At 37.2% G+C, this 27,701-nt stretch overlaps 1 protein-coding gene across 6 annotated transcripts in view; it reads left to right on the top strand.

Annotated features, from left to right (window-relative positions):
- Nucleotides 1-510: 510 nt before the first annotated feature.
- Nucleotides 511-27,701, top strand: part of SESN3 (sestrin 3) — a 66,626-nt gene continuing 39,435 nt past the window's right edge. The window contains exons 1-2 of one of the 6 annotated variants that reach the window (XM_063782548.1): nt 515-891; nt 8,563-8,595. Coding sequence is in view for 1 of the 6 variants with exons in the window: in XM_009423958.5 (XP_009422233.2) it covers nt 2,188-2,265 (78 nt within the window). In the remaining 5 variants the exon portion in view is untranslated. 6 annotated transcript variants of the gene reach the window in all.

The raw sequence follows: 27,701 nt of genomic DNA, 5'->3' as shown, positions 1-27,701 counted from the left end.
AGCGACCTTTAGCTAACACTGGCTAAATAGATCAACACCTTTACCCAACTACATAACTTAGACCCTTTTGGGGTTTTCTACTCTATTTTGATCTATTTAAACCTGATACTAGCAGATTTCCATTACCTTTGTTTCTTGTGTAGACTTGGTTTATATGTGTTGGTCTCTAAAAAGGGACAGAGAGGAGACAGCTGTTGAGAAATGAGAATGGCAGTTTTAACCGCACAAATTGGTCTAATAGCTTTGATATGCTAAACTTGCTAGCTCCTCCAAGTGTACCTTTCCGATTTTGCATAACACCACCCTGAATCCCTAAGGAAACCAGGGTTGTTTTTTTTTTTTTTAATTAAAAAGAAAAGAAAGAAATGCAAACCAGTGAAACCGTTCTTTTAAATCATCTCCACATAGATTTCATTCTACGAACTTCAGGCCTTCACAAATCCTGGTACGCTGGAGACCTTTAAAAAAGGAGAAGCCGAGAATACTGATTAGGTTCTAAAAATCGAAAACAGGTGATGTCATAATGCACAGTCCTGTGGCCACGGCCATGGCCGGGTGGGGAGCTGGGCTCCAGTGAGCACAGAGCTCCTTGCCAGTAGGCGATGCAAGTTATCTCTGGGGCCCGGAGGACACGAGTGAGGACCGGGCACCAATCAGGTTCTCGCTCTGCGCCGGCCTTTGTTCTCACTCTGGAGCAGGTTGCGGGCGTCTAGCATCGGGAACCCGCATTCGACTCGGACGCGCATTGCTAGCCCCTTCGGGAGACCTGGCTCCCCTACCCGTCTGTCCCCCCACACTCGGTCAGCCTGCGCTTTCCCCAGTCAAGTCTGCCTTCTCTCCGCAGAACGTGGACGCTAAAACCCTGACTTACCATTTTAAGCTTTAGAAGAGGTAGGTTTGTCCCAATAGTTTTAAACGGCAATTTGTTCTCTGAACCTTCCTTTCTGAGCAGGGCGCTGTGCTCTGCATGTATCCGAACAGCTGCCTCAGGAAGGTCTTTTGGGTGAGAAAACAAGCCCCTTTGGCCTTTTAGTGCTGGACAAGTAAATGAACTTACATCTCTAAGATAACTGCTAGAAGGTGCTTCACAAACAAGAGGAAACCGCTAAACCAGAGGTTTTGTGTCTCTCCCCTCAAACTCGATTACTTGCGTAAATATATATATAACTCAGACATTTATCCCCTATCCGCCTCCCAAGCCTCAAGTAACTGAAATCTTTGCAAAACAAGGTTCACAATAAATGATGCGTAAAGTTCTTTGAGATCCCTGGATACAAAGTGCTACATAACTGCAGTCTTCTTTACAGCTAAAGTTAGATTTTGGTGGAGAGAAAGCCTAACCACTGCCCTGAAGGAAGGAACATTTAATCCTCCCACTCCCCTCCCCCTTTCTCGAGAGATCAGGAAATATTTAGCTCAATCTTAGACTCTCTAGCGAGCTCTAGCTCCCAACTATTTATCTCATTCTCCTCACCACTTCTGCAGGGACCTGGAGAAGGGGGCGTAGCTTATCTTGGGGGTGGGGCTTGGAGGGCAGTATATTTGCATATGACACACCCTCGTCCTCTTATTGGCAGAGGAGAGCAAACTGTTCCCTGCTACCCTACTACTTAGCTAACCGCCATCTCCCTTCAGTTCCGAGCCTCGGAGATAAACTTAACTTGCCCGGAGATTCAAGGCTTCCTCGGCCCCTGCGATTGGCCGGCGCGACTCCCAGTCGGGCTCTCGTTGCTCATTGGCTGCGGGCTAGCGCCCTGGGGGCGTAGCCGGAGCTGTCCGATTGGCGGGAGGGGCGGTACCGGAGCGTGGAGGTGGTGAAGGTGGTGGGGCGGCGGAGGCGGGGCCGCACTGAGGCGCTGCGGCGGCGGCGGTGGCGGTGGCAGCGGTGGCGGCTGCTCGTCCTAGCCTGGCGGGGGCGGGGGTCTGGAAGATGGGGGCGGGTGGAACAACGGGCCGGTGAGGAGCAGCCGCCGCCGTCTCCGCCGTCGCTGGGGCAGCTGCCGCGGTGGTCGCCTCTGGCAGTGCCGCTAGCTTTCAGGCAGTCGCCTCTCCTCCCGACATCCCGCCTTGAGGAGGCTGAGGCGGAATCGCGGCTGGCGGCGGGGGGACGGACCGGCCCTGCAGTGGCCGCAGTGACAGCCCGGACCCGGCCCTCCGCCCGCTCTCGCCTCGGCGCCCGCAGCCACGATGAACCGGGGCGGCGGCAGCCCGTCGGCCGCCGCCAACTACCTGCTCTGTACCAACTGCCGGAAAGTGCTGCGGAAGGTACGGGTTCGGCCCGGGGTCCTGCCGGCGAGGGTCGCTTCCTGCCGGCCGGGGCTCGGGCGGCTCGTCCCCGGGCGCGCACTGGGGGAGGCTGAGAGGGATCCCCGGGCACCGTCCCTCCGCAGGGACTGAGAAAGGGGGCGTGGGTTGAGGGCAGGAGGGTTTGGACTGCTGCGGCTTTTTATTTCCGCCGGGACAGACCCAAGTCTGGAGGGGTTGGGATATTTTTTCTTCCCTTGTTCCTTTTATTTGGTGCCTTTGCTCTCCTTTACGGCTCATTTCCCTACCTTGCTACCCCGGGTCGGCTCCTTGGGCGGAGGGCGGGAGGGATCCGTTCGATCCTCCTCCCTGTGCAGTTTAGCTGTTGATGGAGGTCGGTGTGAAATCAGAGCAGCTGGGTCGGATCCCGAGGAACCTGGCCCCTCTTTGCTGTGGCTAACTCTTGCGAGTGTTGTTTTTGTTTATTCGGTTGCTTCTGCCTTGCGCGCCTTGCTCAACGCCCCCCGTTTTCAAATTGTTTGGATGGTAGTCCTGTGTCTGTAGTTCAGTCTCGAAAGGAACCAGTAAAGCATCTTGAACTTTATGCCCATGGGAAATGCAATTCGACCTGGCCAGTTCCTGAGGCTGGGGTTGGGGGAGGAGAAGACTGAGGTGGATGTGGGTTATTCCTCCTTAGCACCCCCCTCCCCCCGTGTTGATCCAGAAAAATGAGGCGCACCATCAGTTTATTGCTGCTTCCTAGAGTGACTGATAGAAAGTTTACTCCAGTATTGTTTAGCTTACTTGGCTTAATCGCCCCGTGGGGAAGGGCGAGAGGGATGGGGAAGGGAATGAAAAAAAGGTCTCTAGACTTTTTGATCAGATTTTAACAGCTGCCCCAAAGTAATATTATAATCAGTTTATTCGTATTCAAACTCTATTTTTACATTTTATTAAGTGGAAACGTTAGGTGAGACGCTTCTGTTTGTTCACTACAAATGAATTAAAATTGCTGAGCTGTGCAAATGCATCGGGACTGAAAGCGGAGATGAATATGGTACCGTTTTTAGTCAACATCTCTAAATACGGTTCACTTTGGGATTGTTCTTTCTACATTTTTTTTTTAAAAAGGAAGAAAGAAAAAAGCACATAAGTAAGCAAGCTCAAATATTTGCGCTCTTTGTCCAAAAACTGTTTTTCTTCCTCTGTGGGTCAGGCCAAGTGCCAATCAAAGTTGTTTTTCAAGCCTCTTTTCCCTGCAGTAGGGCTGCTGCTTTTTTTTTTCTTCCTATTTTATTTGAGAGCGTGAGAGCAAAGGGATTGCAGATTTGAGGTTAATTGAACAGTTAAATATGCCTTAAATTGTGTTTATTGGATATGTTTCTCTTGAAACAGATTTTTATTAAATGTGCATGTTGAGTATGTGCAGTTATTTTTTTCCATAAACTCTAGGATCAAATTACAGTTGATACTTGCTCAGCTCATTGTAGGGTAGCTTGTGAGAAATGTAATGGATCAGAAGTGCAGATCAGCTTAGTTGAATGTTAACTCTTTCACTGCAGGGCCAGATGTCATCTGAACTTAGCTTTCAAAAAAATTTATTTCTTAATTTTTAAATTGATGTTATGTCTTTGACATGAAAAAATGTGTCATTTAAGACATGTTTGATTAAAGTGCAGCCTGGTTAAAATGACAGCAAGTTATGTTTTTTAATTGAATAAGGAAAAAGAGCACTGTATTGACTTTGATAAAAAAATTTTTTAATGGCTCTGGCAATTTGTTAGGCTAATAAAATGTTTGGAGGTAATATTAGGCTTCAAAATGTATTTCATTTTTCTTTTGAGAGAGCTATGGCTATGGATCCATGACACTTTGCTAGCATTTAAGATATTACATCTTTCCTTTAGCTTTTAGGAAACTATTTCTGTTTACCTAGAAAGAACATCCTCATTTCTAGCCATTATTAAAAGAAACGTGGAAAAAGAGTATTCACATTTTCGTATTTTATAATTGCTGAGCACATCTCTGCCAGTATTCCAGTTTTTAGTAACTCCAAGGTATTTAATATTGATTCATGCAGTGGCATGAAATAACTTAATGGAAATAGGATTCTTTGAGCCAGTTATAACATGACTTGGCAACATTTGCAGCTTTTTAAAGAGTGCCACTTTGAAGTGCTCTTAAGAGAATCAGTATGTAGCATTTTAAATGTTTCATCATTCTTAAAATAACAATGAAAAGTTTATTTCTAATAAAGACATGTTTTTCTTGTTGATATAACTCTAAGTTAAAAGTCATCTATAACTCTCAAAATGTGATTCTTAGAGTTTATCTTGTTTTCCATTTAATAAAGTGTTCAGTAATGTAGCCAAGTGAGTCATAGTATTTTGAATGTTTGTTCAGTCTAATTCATAATGGAAGAATGAAACTCATGCTCATCCAGTGTGAATTACTTTTGCTTTTATATTTCTATATAATGATGGAAGAAGGGTCACCTTTATATGGGACAGAAAGTGTTATTCTCTCAGTAGGTGGCTTAATTTGTTGCAGTGTGTTGAATTTTAGGGCAACTTCACAAGGAATGGAATTCACCTTCAAATGAAATAATATGGTTTAACCCGATGCCTGAATATTGAATTATATATTGTATGAGAATTACATTTATTCTTAGAAGTCCGTTTACGGTTTTGATTTAGTATCCTCCAAAATAAAGAGACTTATTAAAATATTGAATGTACCTAATTTGGTAACCTTAGGTCAGTAAAAAGAATGGAGAGGTAAACCATATCCATAAATAAATTAACCATCAAAACTATCCTGAAATCCCTAACTCTTAAGTCTAACTTGCTCTATTGTCAATGGGGTAGTTCAGTAAAGTTTTTAATAAAAGAGGAAATGCTTCTATTTATTTTGTAAAGTTAACGAGTTTTTAAGTTTAATCTTTTACTTGAAGAAATTCTAGTGATAACTACAAGAACATAATCCTTTAATTTGAAAAGTCATGTGTCAAACTGCATTGAGGAAGGTAGGTAATTATCAGTCCACTCATCTTCCAGTAAATAAAAAAGTGGCATATTCCAATGTACTTTGGGTATTGAGCAGTTAGTGCTACTTAAATGAATAGTTTTGTGCTCTTTAGAGGATCTAACATTTAAACTTTTTTAATGTTAAGATAGTTATAGTGATATATCTTTGTATTGTTATTGCACTTTTCACTTTGTTATATGATCATATATTTTGACATCTTTTTGATGGTTTTATAAACAAAGATACTGTCAAAATGAAAAATACTAGATTGAGGACTGGGCATAGTGGCTTATGCCTGTAATCCCAGCACTTTGGGAGGCCAAGGTGGGCAGATCACGAGGTCAAAAGATCGAGACCATCCTGGCCAACATGGTGAAACCCCATCTCTACTAAAAATACAAAAATTAGCTGGGCGTGGAATCGTGTGCCTGTAGTCCCAGTTACTCAGGAGGCTGAGGCAGGAGAATCACTTGAACCTGGGAGGCGGAGGTTGTGGTGAGCCGAGGTTGTGGTGAGCCAAGGTCGCGCCACTGCACTGCAGCCTGAGCAACAAGAGCAAAACTCTGTCTCAAAAAAACAGACAAAAAAAGAAAAAAGAAAAATACTAGATTGAACTATATGAGCCTCATTTTTATAGTCAAAATTGTTAAGTAATAGCAACTTTATATGGTTTAGCCAATAAAATGTATTTGCTCTATCTGTGGACCACTAGTTACATTATGCCTTGGTTAATCAGTTTTCTTGTGTTACATATTTTTGATTGTCAAAGGCAGTTTTTAACTTGATTATCTTAAATATCCTAAGCAGAGATCAAGTAGTTAATTAGTGATGGCAAACCTTTATGCAATGGTTTTCAAACTGCTTCATATGGACCCTTAAGATTCTTTGGGGTTTTAAAATGCTTGAGTTGCATTAAATTTTTAAGTATATTTTAACTTATTTTAAAACTGTAATTTAAAAATATGGGTACCCCCAAATATGTACACATAATTTTAATAACTGGAGTCTAACACCATTATCTTTCATTACAAAATTATTCTTGTGCAGGTCTTGAATTACAATTTGTTCTGCTATCTTTGTACAGATATTTGAATTTTTTTTTGTTACTGTGTCATGTATGAGAAAGATTGTCATTGATTGTGAAGGAACTGGCTTTTTAAAAAGAATTCCTTCCATATTTACTTAAGTTAAATGTTTACTTGTGAGAACACAAATTTATTGTTATCAGTAGTTGTAACTTTATTACTAAAATACTTGAAAGTTGCTTGGTATATTTATATGCTTTATAGTTCAGGTTCAATAGAAGATTTAATTTGTAAAAAGTATTCTGCTGCTTCCCCCAACTCCCCACCCTAAATAAATACAAAACGTAACTACTAATGTAGTGATACTGGAAGCCACAGATGTGGTTGCAGTTAGGTCTTTAACAGATCTTTTGATTTCAAAGCAGAGTTTTCTCTGTAAAATGTTGATAATTTTTACTTGCCTTACAGATTGCTGTATAGTTGGAGAGAGATAGATGTGTGTTAATGAACTTTATAAACCGTGTAAGAAAGAAAAGGACAAGTCCATATATTTTTCCATTTTCCCAGACTATGTTAGTTCTTTCCGTCTTATGGGAATATATTTCAATACATACTGAGTAATTTGGTTAATACTCACTTTTCTGTCCTGTTTAATTATTGTCTGTAAATGAGAGGTAAAGATTATGCTTTTAGTCAGAATGACTTTTTTTTTTTTTTACTTATTTTTGATTTCCATATTTCTGTCTGTATTCCCTGCCCCTTTCCCACCCCTGCACTTAAATAGCAAGGCATTGACTTTTGATTCTCGAATAATTAAATTGCCTCCTTGACACTTCAGCAAATAAGGGGAATTGGTATTTAGTTTGAAAAGACTAAGAGTTAAGGAAAATTGTGCTTAATAAAAGGGGGGGTGGTAAATCTAGGGTAAAGCAAAAATTTTTAATTAGTTTAGGAGAAGAGATGGAAGTAAAAGTCTTTTAACCTTTTCTCCCCATCTCTTCAGCCTTTTCATTTTCTTCCTTTGAAATATTTGGATTATAATAACTTAAGTGTGTATTGACCTTCACAGTTTTTAGGGTGCTTTCACATTATTTCAGTTGATTCTCACAAACTGAGAAGATTTAAGTGGCCTGGTCTCAGTCATACAACTAATAACAAAGAAATCCATTTAATTCTTAATACTGCCTTTGTAATAAGCTGTTTCTAATTGTCCTCTGCAATATTGAGGCTGCTAGGGAATATCCCTACTCCCAGCTTCACCATCTGTGGAATGCCCAAAGATACCGAAGATTCTCCAGGTAATATTGGTTGGAAACATGAAAGTTAGCCATACTTTAAATACTATTGTAGATTAACTGAAGGAGTAGGAGAAGAGTAAGCTGGTCACTTTTATCTCTCTAACAGTTGTTTGGCTAATTCCTTAATAAGATAAAGCAGCAGGTCTCAAAGTATGGTCCTTGGATCCCTGTGGGTCCAAAACCCTTTCAAAAGGCCTGAGAGGTCAAAACTGTGTTCATAATTATACAAAGATTTTATTTGCCTTCTTCACTGAGAGCAAAAGCAGTGGGGGTAAAACTATGCTAGCCCCTTAGTATTAATCAGGTTAGTGGCACCAAACAGTTATCACTGTGTTCTTTACCACTGCACATTGAACAATGGGGAAAAAATTTCAATATCACTGAATGTCCTTGAAGAAGCAGTGAAAATTTAAATTTTGTTAAAGCTTGACCTTTTTGTGTGCATCTTTTTAATACCCCGTATGACAAAATGGAATGTGTATAAAGTGCATCCATTGCATAGCAAACTGGTTGGCTCAAGGAGAAAACTCGTGCAGTTGTTTTAGTTGCAAGCTGAACTAGCCACTTTTTTCATGTAACCCCATTTTTACTTGAAATAACACCTGTCAGACAAACTTTGGTTACTCAGACCTGGGCATTTGATAAACATTATCTTATAAATGAGTAGTATGACCCTGAAAATTCAAGGAAACTAATTGACACTATTTGCTGCCAGTGATAAAATTCAAGCTTTCAGGGAAAAATTAGAATTTTTGAAAATATGTATCTGTCACCAGTAGCCTTAAAGCTTCCTGGTTCTTAAAGCTGTCCCCTTGAGATCAAGTATGATATTAGTGGATGTAATTTTTTGATAATCTGTAATAAAATCTGTCAGTATTTGAAAGATTTACATAACTCATTGAGCCAATATTTTTCAATTGACCAACAGAGAAAGACATTATTAATTGGGGTCTTTCTTTCCTTTTCAGCCAAGAGCAGCCAATTAGAGCATAATGGACAAGGTAATCTTTGGATCTGACCATTCTTTTTATCACTGACAATGATTGTTGTCAGTTGTTTTCCTCTAGTTTTCAGGATCATTTTGCTTAATTTTGAGGAAATGTTTATCAAAATCATATATGGGTAAAATCCATTTAAACCGCAAAATGTACAAGTGGATTTTAATATGATATAAACTGTTGAGGTCATGGATATGATTTCAGATACATTGCAATTAACCTTTAAGAAGCATACTTGTTGAGTTTTAGTGTGGTATCAAAGAAAAATATTCACACTTATCTTCTTTTTCCAACTATGTAGCTATGTCAGGTTCGATTTTTCACGCATAGTTCAATCAAAACACATCACAACAGATTGGGGAAAATTCAGCTGTCTTGTATTAAATAGACATTAAAGAGATTTGCAAAATGTAAATGTCAGTCTTCTCACTTTTTATGTTTTGGAAAATACAATTATTCCAAAAAATATGTGATTTATATTATTTTGTAATAGATTTTATTACTATTTTAAATGAATTAAACATTTCAGAGTTTTCTCAGGTTTAATTTCTAATACAGTAAATATGGGCAGTTATAACCCACACATAAACAAAGGCTCTTTGGGGTCCCCAATAATTTTTAAGAGTGCGAAGGGGTTCCAGGACCAAGACATTTACGAAGGGGTTCCAGGACCAAGACATTTATGAACTACTGAGCCAGAGTTACTACTGATGCCAGTATATGGTGTAATTCTATGGGGAGAATAAAAAGCTTAATACCACTGACAGAAAATATTGATAAAGTCAACTCAGTTACCTCTGTTTGGTGTGTGTATCACTTGCAGATGCTGTCTACCACCTTTTCAGTGACATCCTAGAAGCTTCTCTACTACCACAGTAACTGGCTAACTAGAAATGATCTTTCCCTAATTTTCATGAGCATCTTTTTTCTGATATAAACCAGGGAGGGAAAAAAACAAAGTTCCTTCACTTTGAAGGAATATTCTCCTTTAGTACTGTGCAACAGCTGAAGAAAGGTCAAATCCAAAAAGTATGTCCATTATACCAAATTGATTGGTTCTTGGCTGCAAGGGAAAGAAGGACCCTGAGTAGCAAGGTTAGTCTGTTTGGCTTGAAAGCTGAGAAGTGTGGGAGAAGCAGCAGCAGAAGGAACAAGAAAAGAGAGAGAAGAGACAGAACTATTAATGCAGGGTACTGATAACAAGCATTGTTTGAATGTGGGAGTTCCTAAATAAATCCACAAAGGTATAGTGGACTTTCTATTGTGTGTGTGTGGTGGGTTTGCGGGGGTGGGGTCGGGGGGATTGTGGTACACTATACACAAAAGCTATGACAGCCAGCAACTACCTGCATTCAGTGTGGTCTTGAAGGCATAAGCATAAGGGTCTATTTACTCTGTCTGATTAGATCTGCTGAGACCTATAAGTGACTAGCTGTATCTAACTTGTCCCTTAGACATCACTGTGGTAGGAGTGCAGATGGCGGGGAGGAAGTGGAATTCACTATATAAAGTAAATACACTACCAAGTCAAAACGTTTAGTCATGTGTCCCCATAACAGTTTCCTTAAACCTGTGTGATTTAAACAATTTAAAATGTATATCCTATATAACCTAAACCCGTAGTTACCATATAGAATTCCTATTTGTCTTTCAAAAATCTGAAGAAAGACTGTTCTTCAAAAGTCTGACGACATTTCCAAAAAGCCTTTTCTAATCTTCCAACTCTTCCTTCTCCTTCTATCCTCTGGACTGCCATGATATTCATTTGCACTGCATTTATTGCACTTAGCATACTGAATTATAATTAACAATTACATAAACCTTTCTCCTACTAGGTTGCCTCTTATTTGGGATCTAGTTAATGGAGAGTTTATTGTTAGCAAAATAGGATTTTGATTTAAAGACATTTATTTTAAAAATATCAGTAGTATGTTTATATTAGATACAATACAATATAGCCAATAATATGAAAACTTTTCTCATTTTCCAAAATATGTCTGTTCTTCTATGGCTTTATTTTGTTCTCTTTATAAGAAACACTTTCAGAAGTGCAATAGCAAAGATTATTTGAGAAAATAATCTTATAATGCATTTGTGCCTGGACTTCTTTGTTTCTTTGTTTTTGCTTTCGAGCATTTCATTATCCTTGTGGCCATGAAAATGTTTCAATTAAATATCATCACTTTTGAAGGAAATTCTAATAGGGAGCAAGAATGTCCCACCAAGAGACAGGGTCAAGACACCAGCCTTAGCTGCTGGTCTTTCTCAGAAATGTAAAGTGGCCATTGCTTTTAAATGGACACATGCTCCACTTCTTGGAATCTGTTAGTGTTTTATAAGGGATGGCTGTTTTTGAGTAGTTAAGGGTATACTTTCAAACTTCCAAGATTCTAGGTGAGCCTAGGGTTCCAGTTTTGACTCTAGAATTCTGGCTTAGCCTTTCAGTCTTCCACTTCCTCACAAGCCCTTTACTTTGAAAGTCTCCCAAACCAGCTATGAACCCCTTGGCCAGCAGGCACTCCCTTGGTAAATTTGAAATAGAATTGTTCATAGGCCCAGACTACCCCATAACTAGCCTTTACTTTTTAGATCCACGCAGAAGTGAGTCATTTATTGGTCTATGGGCCAGTATATTGACTGCCCCTTGAGGGACACATGAATATTATGAGATATTTTATTCCTATTTAGGCTGGTTGAAATATCTTGCATTATGCTGCCCAACACTTCTAATAAGGTATGACAGGCATTTAACCTTATGTTTTACAGAGAATGTACTGAAAATATCATATGTGAATAAATATGACCAAAAATTAAAATGGCTGATTTAAGGCCGTATTATTTCTTGTACCATCAGAGACTTCTTAACAAGTATAAAATATGTATTTTAGTAAGACTTATTTTCTTTTTATTCTCTGCTAATTAATAGCTACTTGTAGTGGAAGGATATGTTCTTCTTTCTAGATACATATTTTATTTTTACATCTTCCTATACTGAGAAGATGGAACTAGTCAGTTGAAGAAATGAAATTTGTCTTTTCAGTTATCAATATATATGCTAAATATTAGAAAGATCACATTTACCTTATGGGTAACTAAAGCTGGGTTTTGTGGAAGATCATTGTAATTATCTGAAACTGTGACTCTTACTTCCTTTTTTTTTGGAGTCTCACTCTGTCACCCAGGCTGGAGTGCAGTGGCGCCATCTTGGCTCACTGAAACCACCGCCTCCCGGGTTCAAGCAGTTCTCCTGCCTCAGCCTCCTAAGTAGCTGGGATTACAAGCACCCACCACCATACCCGGCTAATTTTTTATATTTTTTGTAGAGACGGGGTTTCACCATGTTGGCCACGCTGGCTTCGAACTCCTGACCTCAAGTGATCTGCCTGCCTTGGCCTCCCAAAGTGCTAGGATTAAAGGCACGAGCCACCCAGCCCGGCTGTGACTCTTACTTTCAAAACACATTTTATAATATCTATAATGACAATAGCTTCTACTGAATACTACTTATGTGCTAAGCATTTAAACTCTACATATGTTATCACATTCAAGCATCACAATTAACCTGCGATGAATTATTACTCACAGTTTATGGATAAAGAAACTAGGGCTCACAGGGCATTCTTCACTTCTTAAAGGTTATATTACCAGTAAGTGACAGACTTAGGATTTGCAACCAGGTTGAACTCCAAAGCCTGGCTCATTATGCAGGTATAAACACTGCCTTGTCTTATATTTCATGTTTTTCTTTGTGTGAAAGGCTGTTATAAAGTGTAAAACTAATGAAACTTAATAGGACGTGATTATTCAAGAGTTTATAGGAGTGATTTCAAATTCATATGTATTGTATCTTATTTTTACATTAGAAATGCAAAAAATCATTTTATAAGATTAAATCTATTGAGAAACACATTAAAGTTCTTATTGAACAGTTTTATCCTATATAGTTATCTCTTTTATCTGTGTAAATCCTAATTATGTGACCATTCTTTCTTAACCTCAGGATTTTTTTTCCCTAACTTACCAGCATACTTTGCCCTCCTCCTCCTGCCAACCAGTCATTAATTAGTTCAATAACATTGAATCATTTAATACTGCTCTAGTGTCTGTGACAAAAGATATTATCTGGAAACATTTTAAGTATGTGTCTCGCGAATTGGACCTCTAAGAAATATTCTTTCTTTTTGGTAAATTTTTTTCAGTAAAACTATTATTTATGAAGATAAATAATAACATGAATGCTCATTTCCACCACTCATTTGGCTTTCATTATATGTTGGGACAAAAATTTTGATTAAAGGAAGCAAAGAAACCCTTGGACTGTTATCATTCCCCTGCCTACATACCCTATAGTCTACAGAATCTACATCTCTAGAAGAGTTTCCAGTCTTAACAAAGGGTTTGTGCTGGGGAGAGGGATTTATGGCGAGGTGTGGTTCTGCTATTTATTTTAAGTTAGAACTCTTATTCTGAGAGTTTTCCATAGAAACACAGTAAGATATGTGGTTAAGTTCCAGAGTACTGTTAATATTACAGGTATGTTCAGGCATTTGTTAATTAGCCTAGAAACCTAACCACTGGGTATAACGTTTCCAGAGGAACATATATCCTGAAATTCAAGTAACTGCTTCACTAGAGACTGTCTTTCCTAACTTGTTTACTCAGCATTAAAAAGGTAATGATTTTGGCAAAAAAAAAAATATTTTTCAATATGTTTACTCCAAGGATGTGCTTGTCAGTTGTGCTGTGTCTAATAGGAAAACTGTGTTAATGAAGTTCCATCCAATATTTAGGTAGGAGTTGAAATGAAGAAAGAGATAAAGTTGGGTAATAATAAGCAGGGTGTTGGGACAACTGATGGCCAATATCAAACTGGCTTATCCTTGTTCACTTTGTATTGACCAAGGTTTGGGCTCAGCATGGTGAATTTTAAGTGGGGTGGCATATTTGTTATTATTTATTTTTGTCTTTAAGGTAACACAAATGAAAAAGAAATCACATTTTACCTACCCAGAAAGTTCCTCTTTGATATAAAATTAGACATTTAATATGTATATCTTAATTTTTTGGTGTAAATTAGTAAAGTAAAACAAGTCAGTCCAGCAAATGTGCTCCAGTAAAGAAAAAAAAACTTAAAACTAATAAAAATAAAAGGCATTTAAGCTAAAGTAAGATACCTTAGCACCAAATTCCATGTAATGTTCAAATTATTTTATCAAAACTGTTTTGTATGTTACTTGAAATTAATGAATTCTCAGTTGGGGTGTGGAATACCTATTTGTGTTGTAGTTTTATTGTTTTAATAGAGTATGACCTATATAATTAACCTCCTGAGATTAATTTTTATATTGTGTAGCTATTAAAAATAACTAAAGCTCTAGTTTGTAATATTCTTTAGGCAAAGTGCATTATTGAACACTCAAAATGTGCATAAACTAGTAAGTATTCTTTTGATTATACAAGAAACCTATTTAGTATTTGGTGCTCTTAAAAATAAGGGTAAATATGGCCGGGTGCGGCGGCTCACGCCTGTAATCCCAGCACTTTGGGAGGCCGAGGCGGGCGGATCACGAGGTCAGGAGAACGAGACCATCCTGGCTAACACGGTGAAACCCCATCTCTACTAAACAAAATGCAAAAAATTAGCGGGCTTGGTGGTGGGCGCCTGTAGTCCCAGCTACGCTGGAGGCCGAGTCAGGAGAATGCCGTGAACCCGGGAGGCGGAGCTTGCAGTAAGCTGAGATCGCGCCATTGCACTCCAGCCTGGGCGACAGAGCGAGACGCTGTCTCAAAAAAAAAAAAAAAAAAAAAAAAAAAAGAGGGTAAATCTATGTTTAGGTAGATGGGAATGTAGAAACAGTTTTTTTTGTAAAATTATACAGATTGCTATTTTATGCTTATCAGAATTCTGTGTCAGATGCTATTACCTTTTCCTGGCCTTCAGATTCTTAGGCAAGAAATGTTAAGGCTATAAACATTTATAAATCACTGAATACTATATGAATATCTTTAATTAGTTTATGTATTTTGGAAACATTAAGTGCTCTCACCTGTTAGGCACTGAACAGACTTAGAATGAGAACATCAGAGTTTTTACCTACGTAGCGTGATGACTTGCAACTTATGCCTGGGTCTCATAGATATCTTCAAGGTTATGCCTCCCAGTTGACACTACAGTCAAGAGTAGGATTTGGTAAACTTTCTGTAAAGGGCTGGGTAATAATATTTTGGGCTTACAGGCCATACACATAAGCACAGTAGTTCTTCTATAGTAAGTAATTGTAAAGCTTTGAACTAATTGTCTTATTGTCTTAAAATCCTAATTCTCTACCTACCTTCCCCAACCAACATTAGCATAGTGGTGCTCAAGAAATGTGTCATGTAATAAATGAACCTACACTTACTCCAGAGGGGACAAAGGTGGTACCTGATGCAGGAATATGTGAGTGTTGGTGTTGGAGAGTGTTATGAGAGGAAGATTATTCAGCAGAAACAAACCCTTCCTCTGATGAGCAGAAGTGGTGGATGTCAGTAATTTAAAAATGGAAAATCAAGTCATTCAGAATACTTTTTATAGGGATAATCTTTTAAAATTGCACACTGAGCATTTAATCAATGTAATTAATATGGCACCATTATCTAGGTTGCACATTTGTGAAAGCATCAGTATATGATGCGTTCCATGGTTGGGATCTAATGATACCCAGATCAAGCCATGACATAACTAGTGCAGTGTGCAAGATTCAAGCCCTATTCAGTCAGAATTCTTCCTTTGAAATGAGGATTGACAATTAAGCTTTTTTTTTTTTTTTTAAACGGAGTCTGGCCCTTGTCGCCCAGGCTGGAGTGCAGCAACACCATCTCAGCTCACTGCAACCTCCACCTCCCGGGTTCAAGCAATTCTCCTGCCTCAGCCTCCCAAGTAGCTGGGATTACAGGTGCCCACCACCGTGCCCGGCTAATTTTTGTATTTTTAGTAGAGACGGGGGTTTCACCATGTTGGCGAGGCTGGTCTTGAACTCCTGACCTCAAGTGATCCACCCACCTTGGCCTCCCAAAGTGCTGGGATTACTGGCATGAGCTACAGTGGCTGACAGTTAAGCAGTTTAATAATGTATGCTTCAAATTATATTTGACAGGGAGTCCCCTGACTAACTCTTGTTATAGTTGTGCAGTTTTATGATTACATATGGGAGAATTAAATGCACAAAAAGCATACATTGATATGGGTGACCTTTCTTATCTGTCTTTTATCTTGTGAAGTAATCACTAGTCTAAACACATGCGGTTTTAAAAAACAAATTCACATGATGTATAAGCATATAGTAGCGGAAAATATTTTACTTTTTTTTTTTTTTTTTTTGAGACAGAGTCTTGCTCTGTTGTCCAGGCTGGAGTGCAGGACATGATCGTGGCTCACTGCAACCCCCGCCTCCAGGGTTCAAGTGATTCTCCTGCCTCAGCCTCCTGAGAAGCTGGGAGTACAGGCATGCACCACCACACCCAGCTAGTTTTTGTATTTTTAGTACAGACAGGGTTTCACCATATTAGTTAGGCTGGTCTCGAACTCCTGACCTCATAATCCCCCTGCCTCAGCCTCCCAAAGTGCTGGGATTACAGGTGTGAGCCACTATGCCTGGCCAGTATTTTACTCTTAATTGATGTTAAACTTTTAAACTACAAGACATCTGTGTGGTTTTTTTTTTTTATCTTGCCTCCTTTACTAATTATTGCTAATATCTATGGGATTTTATCTTACTTCCTTTACTAATTATTAGATTTTTATTAGAGCTGTTGTGGAGAACATATTTGTCACAATGGAAAATGGAATGAATTGATAATAAGCACCTCAATGATATAACTCCATTTGTAGTTAGATATAGATTATTTATAGAAACAATTGGATTTTTAAAAACACTGAATAAGAAATTACCTAGAATGTTGCCATCAATGTGCTGAAGCATTTCATTTTTCATTTTAGAGTGCTACTAAAATTTGAACTCATTGTGACAGTGTATATTTAGTAAATTTTGCATTTAATAAACTACTGTGTTATCATTCATAAAAAGTGCCATGATATCACAAAAATGAAGTAATATGTCCTCTAGCAGTCCTAACCTGTCCATTGCCTTTTCAGTGATAGGTATACATTACATGACTGTCAAAGAGGAGTCCATTGTTACTATAAAAGGCCATTTCTTTTTGTTCTACCTTTATAGTCATCTTAACACATCTTATTGTTTATGGATCATCAACTATTTGACAGAAGGTGTAGAGCACTTAGAAACTAAAATGCAGTGTGCTGTCTATTGTATATCAATCAATTTAAGATAAAGGATTTCTAAAATGAAGACATAAATCAGTGGAAAAGCTAGATTGGATTCACAGAAACTTGATACTTACCTTTTCTAGAGCATGTGTGACACATAATTGGTTTACAGTTATTTCTAGGAAAAATTCACATTCAAATACTAAGTTCCTCTTCATTATTTTATGATAGATATTTGTTTGTCAAGGTCAGTTGAATTCATAGGGGACACAGACCGTTTACTACATGTCAGGTATTTACTTTCCTGAATGTCATTGTAATTCAGCAGTTCAAACTAGATAACAATTTTTAGGAATCAACTCGGTCTTCATTGAATTAATATCTTTCCCAAATTGCTATGATTGACTGTTCCTACTTCCCCTCCCCCAGACCGGAGCTATCGTTTTATTTAAAATGTTTCATTTTGAGAAAGGTTGAAGTATTAACCAGCAAAGAATAACAATTCCGTAGGCAAATCAGTTTGTTTAATATCTAGGACGATGGTTCTGCAGTGTGGTTCTAGAACCAGCAGCATCAGTATCAACTGGGAGTTTGTTAGATTATTACCCCACCCCCCACCCCTAGACCTGCTGAATCTTTTGAAATTCTGGAGATGGGACCCAACCATCTGTAGTGTAACAAGCCTTCCAGGTGATTCTAATACTCTAAGAATTTAGTACCACCAGTCTAGTAGTATTAACCAAATGCTTCCACAAATGAAAATTGTTTACATCCACTTCAGTTTCAACATGCATTATCAGTTGTTTGAGATGATATTGGCAGCGCCAGTGCTAGAATCTGGAAGATTCCTTTTGCCTATTTTTAAAAATGCAGATTTGAGACCTTCAGATATAATATGCTCTCACTGTAAGAAAAATATATCTTATTTTATTGTTGCTACATTCTGAACTTTAGCTTGGGGAAAAAGGAATTGGGTTTTGAAAGCTTGTTTACGATAAATCAAGTGAAAATATCTCTTGGACGTGCTTGCTTACATAAAAATAAGCGTTTTGGCACTAACATTGGTAGACTCTGGTAGGTCTTTCCATCTTAGATTATTTTTATTTCAAGGAAGATTGATATTTTAAGCTTTCATAAAGAAAACTTTTTTTAATCAAAGAAGAAATGATAACATTTGTCCTGATGACAGATTTGGGATTGATAGGTTGTTTTTTAAAAATTCTTTTGAATCTCTTGGACAATATTAAATACATATATATATATAAATTATGGATGTTCTCTTTCACCTATAGTAGCTTACTCTTCAATTAAAAATGGAGTGTCAGAAAGTCTCCATTTGGAGACAGGAGGCCTACAAATTGAAACAGAAGAAACCCAAGGCATGTGTATTATATATGGACCATAGGTAAATAGAAGATTGCTCTTTGAAAAGCAAAGATTGTTTCAGTTAGTTGCAGTTCTATCTAGGACAGTAACTATAAGTCATTTTATTTTGTTCTTTGGTTGTATCTAATTTTGAGGTAATGGGTGTTTTCCTCATATTACCTCTAAGTTAATACTACAATTTAACCTGTATTGATGTTACTTATGTGAATAACGGGCTGTATTAAATTACCCCACTTTAATTCCAAAGTTCCTTACGCATGGGCTGCCCCAGAAGCATATGTAATTACTTAATTCTAAACCATGGTAGGTGATGCTTTTCTAGTGACCATTTTTCTATCCTTCTGTGAGGAAAGGGCTAATATAGTACCTTAAATAGAACTGTCTCCATGGCAATGGACAGTCAGCTTTTGACTTTGAATCTCATGAAAAAAGAAAATTTAAAAAGCATTTTCATGGTCTAAAATAGCAGTATGGCAAAAGTAAGGTATGAGAATATTTCCTGTCAGTTATTGCATGACTGGTTAAGGTAGCAGAACTTTTATCTTTTTTTCTTTTTTCTTTTTTACATAGGACTTTTTATTTGAGTATTTTGAAATGTTACCGAATTCCTTCTCTGAATTAATGAATGATAATTATTATCTTCAGATTGATAGAGAACTAGAGAAGCTTAGATATAGGATTGGGTCCATGCCTGAGAAAAAAAGAGTTGCCTAGCTCTGGTTGTAATTTTACTCTCATAAAGAATAAAAATACTGACTAAATTATGGGTCATTCATAATTACATTTAAACAGAGCTATCTCATGGAACACTGGAAGCAATAACGATTAAAAATAAAAGCTTAACAAATTATGCCAGTTTTTTTTCAGCCAACTCCTACGATTTGGGGTCTACAGATCACCTATCCTATTTAAAAGACTCCACTGGCAGCCTGCCTCCCTTGTTCTCTTTTGCATCCACACTTACTTAAAGGCAGAGCCCTTTGATTCTAGCTGCTTGTTCACCTAGCTTTCAGTAAAGGTCAATGACAGTGCTGTATATTAGAAGCTAGAGAATAAAACCACATTGTCATCGGTAATCTTACTTTGTCTTTTTCCTTTCTAAAGTTGTTTGCCCCTTGACTAAATCTTATCTCAGTATAGGGGTCATTTTCAATTGAATCAGCTCTCATCTTTAAAATATCATCAGTAAATGCTTAATACTCTGAGGTTACTGTTAATGAGGGAATTGGTTAAACAAATTATGTGACATAAGTACAGTGGAATACTGGGCAACTGATCTATGTATAGAAGTGGACAGACATCCATAATATGTTATTGATTGGAAAAGACCAAGGTTTTTTTTTATTTTTTAGGACTATGAAGATTTTTGTTTTCATTTTAAAAAAGATAAATAAGGAATCCAAAATTAACAGTATTAATTTCTGGGTGGTGGGGTTACAGGAGATTATTTTTACCATCTACTTCATTGTCCTTTGTTTTTAACAATAAACACATATTTTATAAAAGTTTAAAAAGCTATTACTGATTTGAAATAATAGAGAAGAAGAGATAATTTAAGTGATGGATAGTACAGAGAGCAGATTCAAATGAGATGTCAAATTAAAGATGCATTGAGATAAAGACAAATGTTCACAGGTTTAATAGATATCCAAAGTAGCTATGGGTAAATCACCAAGGGAATAATAATGTGTGTGTAGGAGGCTAATGAGGGCTCAGATGCGTAGACATAGATAAATACAATCTGGAAATGAATGAAGGTACTGTGCCTATCTATAGCATATTTTTTTATGTTGTCATATCAATCATTCTCTTTAGGAATCTGATGTGCTTATTAATATTTCATCAGAATATTAGTTTGTTTCCTTAATTATGAATTCAAGAGATAGCTGCAATTGTATTGCTCTACTTTTATACCATATGGTAGATAATAAAACTTACTGTATAAATTTCAGGAATTTAAATATATAATCTGAGCACTGTGTGTTAATCTAGAGATATTATCTATTAGGAACTGAAATAGAAAAAGATGGCTACTTTATAATATAATGTAATTTTAGAATTATTTAATTAATATGTATGCTAGGATTTTTGAAGACTTAAAAAAGGTGTATGGAGTCTGTCCTAGGTTTTAGAGAGCTTTCTGTGTGGTTAGAGAGAAAGATGTTTTCTAAATAATTATAAAGATAGCTAAAAATGGAAAACTATACCTTTTGACTTTTTGTAGAGGTTAATAGATTATTATGTATCTTCACTTGTGAAAGCATGGATAATGTTTCAGTTAATTTAATACATTACTGTATGGAAAAGAAGGGTAGTTAAATATTAAATACTTGTTCTTATGTTTAAGGCTTAGGTATGTGGTTTCAGTGGACTGTCTATTTTTAATGATTTTTTAAAATATATATTTGAATTCTCAAAAATGCAAAATGTGTTATAGATAACATTATAGAGTATCTATAACCAGTTATTTTATAAATGGGTGTTTTCTACTTAAGTGGCTTTACTTTCCAATTTTATTTTCCATTTCTAATAGGATGGGTCATTTGTTGAACAAAATATCGAATTAATGACCTACTTTGAGCCAATTGATAGTTTTCTAAACCCAGCCTATTCTGTAAATCTTTTCTTTAGCTTGTAAGACAATTTCTAAACATGTTGTCTAGTTGTGTTATACTAAGGAACTCAGTATTGCATAATTCTAATAACAGCAGTTACTTTTTTTTTTTAAGACGGAGTTTTGCTCTGTCACCCAGGCTGGAGTGCAGTGGTGTGATCTCGACTCACTGCAACCTCCGCCTCCTGGGTTCAAGTGATTCTCCTGCCTCAGCCTCCTGAGTAGCTGGGACTACAGGCGTGCGCCACCATGCCCAGCTAATTTTTGTATTTTTTTTCGGTAGAGATGGGGTTTCACCATATTGGCCAGGCTGGTCTCAAACTCCTGACCTCGTGGCCCACTCGCCTTGGCCTCCCAAAGTGCTGGGATTACAGGCGTGAGCCTTTTATAGTTGTATAGATGATGTCACACTCTTAAGAGCTTTACAGATATTTATTCATATAATATTCTCACTGCCTATTTTAATCGCCTTCTATTCACCCACTGCTGTGGGAGGGACTGCCACTCTTGGGTCATGGGGGTGGCTGAACGTATAATACCTAACACTGGACAGATGAGATCAACAGTGGTTTATTAGTCACATATACTCACAGTCCAGGGGAAGAGGACACTGCACACCATGCAGTGCACTTGGAAGTTGTATTCTGGAACAGAATGAACAACAAGGGGCAGTGAGAGACAGGCTTTCTAGAATAAAGAGGGTGAGATGCCCCAAGTTTCTACATGAAGCTATGATTGGCTTGTTTACATGATTGCATGAACTGGAATACTTTTCTATGCACCAGGAAGTAATTAATGATTATCTGGGATATTTATTATTCTTTTCCACTATAATTGTGTCAGAGCATCTTATCATTTCTCTTGATAAAACTGGGTATCTTTTTCTCTGAATTTTTCACATAATGCAAGTGTAATTGTAAACTAGCTGCTTTTGTTTTTTCCTTTTTTTTAGTCTGGCCAAACCTTTGATATAAAGAAGAATGTTTATAGAGTATTATTTATAATGAACTCTATGTCCTAATTAAAAGCAGATTTACCAAGTTTGGGTTTTTCTCATTCCCTTTATCTTGCCTGTGAACTTTGTCAAATTAACTTTTTAAAAATACAAACTGTTTATTAAAGAGTCTTGAATCTAGTATATTGGAATAATAAGTTTCTTTAGTCTTCCTTTCTGTTTTAATAAGAGCTATGCTTAAGTGATGTAGTGGTAGAATGCAAAATGCTCACAGTTCTGCTGTAACACTTAATGAAAATTGGTTTTAATTGATGTATTAGGGAATGATTTGAGCATATCAGTGAATTTTGTGTATTAGGATACATACTTCAAACATCTACCCTCCACCTTAGTTCACCAGTGTATTATGAGCTCCATCCATTCATATCTGGTGTTACATTGTTACGTCTTATTTCAGATCATCCTTCTGCTGCTGCTTCATAACTTACAGGCTGTAGGCCTTGCAGTAACCACTTCCATAAGCAATTTTCTTTTTCAAGGTAGAGTGCCATATACATATATATTTTAATTGTACTTTAAGTTCTGGGATACATGTGCAAGAAGAACGTGCAGGTTTGTTACATAGGTATACATGTGCCATGGTGGTTTGCTGCATCCATCAACCTGTCATCTACATGAGGTATTTCTCCTAATGCTATCCCTCCCCTAACCCCCTACAGGCTCCGGTGTATGATATTCCCCTCCCTGTGTCCATGTGTTCTCATTGTTCAACTCCCACTTATGAGCAAGAACATGCAGTGTTTGGTTTTCTGTTTCTGTGTTAGTTTGCTGAGAATGATGGTTTCCAGCTTCATCCATGTCCCTGCAAAGGGCATGAACTCATCCTTCTTTTTTTTTTTTTTTTTTTTTTTGAGATGGAGTTTCGCTCTTGTTGCCCAGGTTGGAGTGCAATGGCGTGATCTTGGCTCACTGCAACCTTCGCCTCCTGGGATCAAGCAATTCTTCTGCCTCAGCCTCCAGAGTAGCTGGGACTACAGGTGCACACCACCACACCCGGCTGATTTTTGTATTTTTAGTAGAGACGGGGTTTCGCCATGTTAGCCAGGCTGGTCTAAAACTTCTAACCTCAGGAGATCCACCCGCCTCAGCCTCCCAAAGTGCTGAGATTACAGGTGTGAGCCACCACGCCTGGCCAAACATCCTTTTTTATGGCTGCATAGTATTCCATAGTGTATATGTGCCACATTTTCTTTATCCAGTCTATCATTGATAGGCATTTGGATTGGTTCCAAGTCTTTGCTATTGTGAATAGTGCTGCAGTAAACATACATGTGCATATGTCTTTAGAGCAGAATGATTTATAATCCTTTGAGTATATACCCACTAATGGGATTGCTGGGTCAAATGGTATTTCTGGTTCTAGATCCTTGAGGAATCGCCACACGGTCTTCCACAATAGATGAACTAATTTACACTCCCACCAACAGTGTAAAAGCATTCCTATTTTCTCCACATCCTTTCCAGCATCTGTTGTTTCCTGACTTTTTAATGATCATGATTTAATCATGTGTTTTTGATTTGCATTTCTATAATGACCAGTGATGATGAGCTTTTTTTTCATATGTTTGTTGACCACATAAATGTCTTCTTTTGAGAAGTGTCTGTTCATATCCTTTGCCCACTTTTTGTTGAGGTTGTTTTTTTCTTGTACATTTGTTTAAGTTCCTTGTAGATTCTGGATATTAGCCCTTTGTCAGATGGATAGATTGCAAAAATTTTCTCCCATTCTGTAGATTGCCCGTTCACTCTGATGATAGTTTCTTTTGCTGTGCAGAAGCTCTTTAGTTTAATTAGATCCCATTTGTCTATTTTGGCTTTTGTTGCCATTGCTTTTGGTGTTTTAGTCATGAAGTCTTTGCCCATGCCTGTGTCCTGAATGGTATTGCCTAGCTTTTCTTCTAGGGTTTTTATGGTTTTAGGTCTTATGTTTAAGTCCTTAATCTACCTTGAATTAATTTTTGTATAAGGTATCAGGAAGGGGTCCAGTTTCAGTTTTCTGCATATGGCTAGCCAGTTTTCCCAACGCCATTTATTAAATAGGGAATCCTTTCCTCATTGCTTGTTTTTGTCAGGTTTGTCAAAGATCAGATGGTTGTAGATGTGTGGCATTATTTCTGAGGCCTCTGTTCTGTTCCATTGGTCTATATATCTGTTTTAGTACCAGTGCCATGCTGTTTTTGTTACTGTAGCCTTGTAGTATAGTTTGAAGCCAGGTAGCATGATGCCTCCAGCTTTGCTCTTTTTGCTTAGGATCATCTTGGCTATATGGGCTTTTTTTGGTTCCATATGAAATTTAAAGTAGTTTTTTTCAATTCTGTGAAGAAAGTCAATGGTAGCCATTTAAGTGAGGAATTACTACCATATGCTCTGATAGTTATAAACACATTTCGCACACTGATGATCATGCAGCTCTTCTTTTAGAAAAAAATGTATTTTTTGGAGATTACATTCTTGGGAAGGAACAGCTGTATTTGAAGTCCTGTCATGATTATATGAACTCTCTACAAAACAGTTACATAAAGTTAAACCTCACTAATATATACAGGACCAGTAATACTTCATGCTGGAGCTAAAATTATTTAATATATTTCTAAAATAAAAATATGTGAGGACAAGTCCATACATTATTTTGGAGGACTTTCAAAAGTTATTCATACTACTAGATTATAAAGGTTATTCATATAAAGATTATTTAAAAGACTACTCTCACCATTTACATAAAATACCTTAAAATAATCCCTTGATTCATTTTTTTTTAAAAACTAAGGAAAGAAGAAAATCATTGAATACCATAAATCCTGACAATAAATAGATTATTATTATTTCTTTTTTTTAGAGTATGGTATGCTTTGTTCACTGGATCATTTATGAAGAACATAAATTAGCTGGGTGTGGTGGCTCATGCCTATAATCCCAGCACTTTGGGAGGCCCAGGCAGGTGGATCACTTGAACTCTTGAGTTCGAGACCAGCCTGGGCAACATGATGAAACCCAGTCTCTACAAAAAAACAAAACAAAACAAAACAAAAAAAACATATAGTATAGAACATTGAAGAGAATTTTAGACATTTAAAATTACAGTTCTTCTGCTATTAAATTATGTAAATTATATGATATTATATGATATATATCTACAATAGACCTTTTTCTAATCTTGGTTTTATAACATTTTACCAAAAATCCAGAACGTATCAGTTTATTAATACGTTAAGTAAAATTATTTTTAAAATAAGAAAACATTTTTTAAACTAGCAAAATAATGAGAAAGTAATTTTAAAGCATTTAGCTTATTTTCTTTCTGAAAACTTTCTACCAGCATTTAGAATCTTTCACAGCATTCTGTATAACCATAGAATGTTAATGCAAAAAGGCCCCACGGAATGTCTCTCATTTTTTAAATGTGAAAATTCCTTGAAAAATGATCAAAGCTCTGATCCTTTCAGTGCTAAGAAGGGAAAATAACTCAGGTTTTAGTACCTTTTTCATCGTATCACCTTACCTCTAGCATTCAGGTATATATTACTTTGTTTATTACTCTTTGGGTGTCTATATCTAATTTTACCAAGTAGTTTGTAAACCCCTTTAGGCAGTTTTTATACTTTCTGTTCTTAAAAGAGCTATTACATAAGCTGCTTAACAATGAATTTAATTGGTACATACTGATTGGTTGGTTGATTTCTTTGATTTGAAAGTGTTTTAAACTTAGAATGCCTAGTGCAGGCCTCTGGTGTTCACAGATGTCCTTTCAGTACTTAAAAAGTAGTAATGTTGGCCGCGCGTGGTGATTCATGCCTGTAATCCCAACACTTTGGGAGGCTGAGGCGGGTGGATCACGAGGTCAGGAGTTCGAGACTAGCCTGGCCAAGATGGTGAAACCCCGTCTCTACTAGAAATACAAAAAAAAAATGCCTCTGTAGTCCCAGCTACTCGGGAGGCTGAGGCAGAAGAAATGCTTGAACCCGGGAGGTGGAGGTTACGTGAGCTGAGATCATGCCACTGTACTTCAGCCTGGGCAACAGAGCAAGATTCCGTCTAAAAAAAAAATAGTAATGTTTAGGTGATATGAATGACTGTTTATTTTGAGTTAACTGAAAAACTATTGATTTAGTACACTAACACTGAAACCTTAAGTACAGGCTAAGGATAACAAATCCTGTTATCCTTAGTTAAGTTACTTAAAAAAGAAAGATAAAGAACAGAAAAGGGCCTGAATAGCATCTGTATGCAAACTAATCTGGAAAATGGGAGGAGACATCAAGAGAATGACAAATTAAAGGAAGTCTTTGTGATCATTAGAAGATAATTACTTTCACAGATCTTAATTATAGCATAATTATAGCTTTTTCTTTCTATCAAAAACTGCACTCTGAGAATTTTCTTGCCAAAACAGGAATTGAGAAACTTTGGATGTTATGAAGTAACTCTATTAAAAGAGTGTGTGTGTGTGTGTGTGTGTGTGTATTTTAGGACTGGCATAAATCCAGGATGCCAAAAAACATTTTAAGGTGGTTATGGTTCAAAAATAGTTCATAATATCATTAAATGTATAATAGGCTGAGTAATATATAGAAATAGTATGTTATCAATCAACATTTATTGGGCACCTGATTTGAATTAGTCATTAAGATAGAACACTTCTTTTATAATTAAATTAGTGAAAGAGAAGATAAACCACTTTTATGAGGTTTATCTTCTCTTTCACAAAATGATACCAGGCATCATATAAATGGGAATCTGGAAGACGGGAAAACTCGCTGTGGGTTTGAATGAGTCAATATACAGAATTTAGGAACTGTGTTGAGGCTTATGTGAAGTGTTCATATAAGGGAACACTTGGAAAACAAAAGTTGAAAGGTTAGGTTAGGGGCCAGAATGTTGGAGATCTTGCCTTTCTTCCTCTACTGTCCTTCCCCCAACTCCACCCCCTCAATAAACTAAGGATAAAATGATAGGCTAAACTGAGGTAGTAGTGGTAGAAATGGAAAGCAAATTAGACTCACTGAGAAGTTTGTGAACAGGTGGTGAGATAACCTAGTATAAAGTTGTTATTAAATATTAGAGTGTAATGTATAATAAAAGTTTGGGTCTTTAAATGCAAATTAAAATAATGAAACACTTGATTCTTGACAGTGCTTTCATCTCCTTGAAACCCATATCCTTCCACATTACTGTCTTATGAGCATAATCCCTGGATTGCTAGTATCAACCTAAATCTAAGCTGCCTTATTGTGTGAATTGCTTTTATATCAGTTGGTGTCACCATTATTCATCCATACAGTCATCTAATTCAGAATTCTGTGAGGAACCCTAGACTTTCCTCACTATTTTACCCTGATATTCCATTAGTCACTCAATTCTATTTAGTCTGCTAACTAGCTGTCAATATAATTCCTTTTCTTTAATCCATACTGCTTAATTAACCCAAATCTTCTCTTTCCTACATAATATAGTAGCCTACTAATAGCTCATATTTCCCCAGCCTCCCCCACCCCACTCTACTTTCTAATGGATGTCAGAAATATTTTCTTAAAAGACAAATATAATTATTTTACTATTGCCCATTGTTTATATAATATCAAAGCTCTTTACTCTGACATTCATGATGTGACTCTTGCCTATGTCTCTAGCCTTATTCCCTGAGAAAGTTTCAGGAATCATGTAGAACAACATAGTTCCCTCGATGTGTCATGTCTTTGTATATTTCTTTTTATTGGTATTGTTGTATCCACATAGACTTAACTATCCTTTTCTAGGTATCCTGACAAATTTCTGCTCCTTCCCAAGATTTATCTCATCTGGAAGGCTGTTTTAGTCCATACTCTTGCAGG

Source organism: Pan troglodytes, chromosome 9 (genome assembly GCF_028858775.2).
Source record: "Pan troglodytes isolate AG18354 chromosome 9, NHGRI_mPanTro3-v2.0_pri, whole genome shotgun sequence".
Lineage (NCBI taxonomy): Eukaryota > Metazoa > Chordata > Mammalia > Primates > Hominidae > Pan > Pan troglodytes.
The sequence above is the reverse complement of the archived record's forward strand: the minus strand, read 5'-3'. Positions and strand labels throughout refer to the sequence as shown.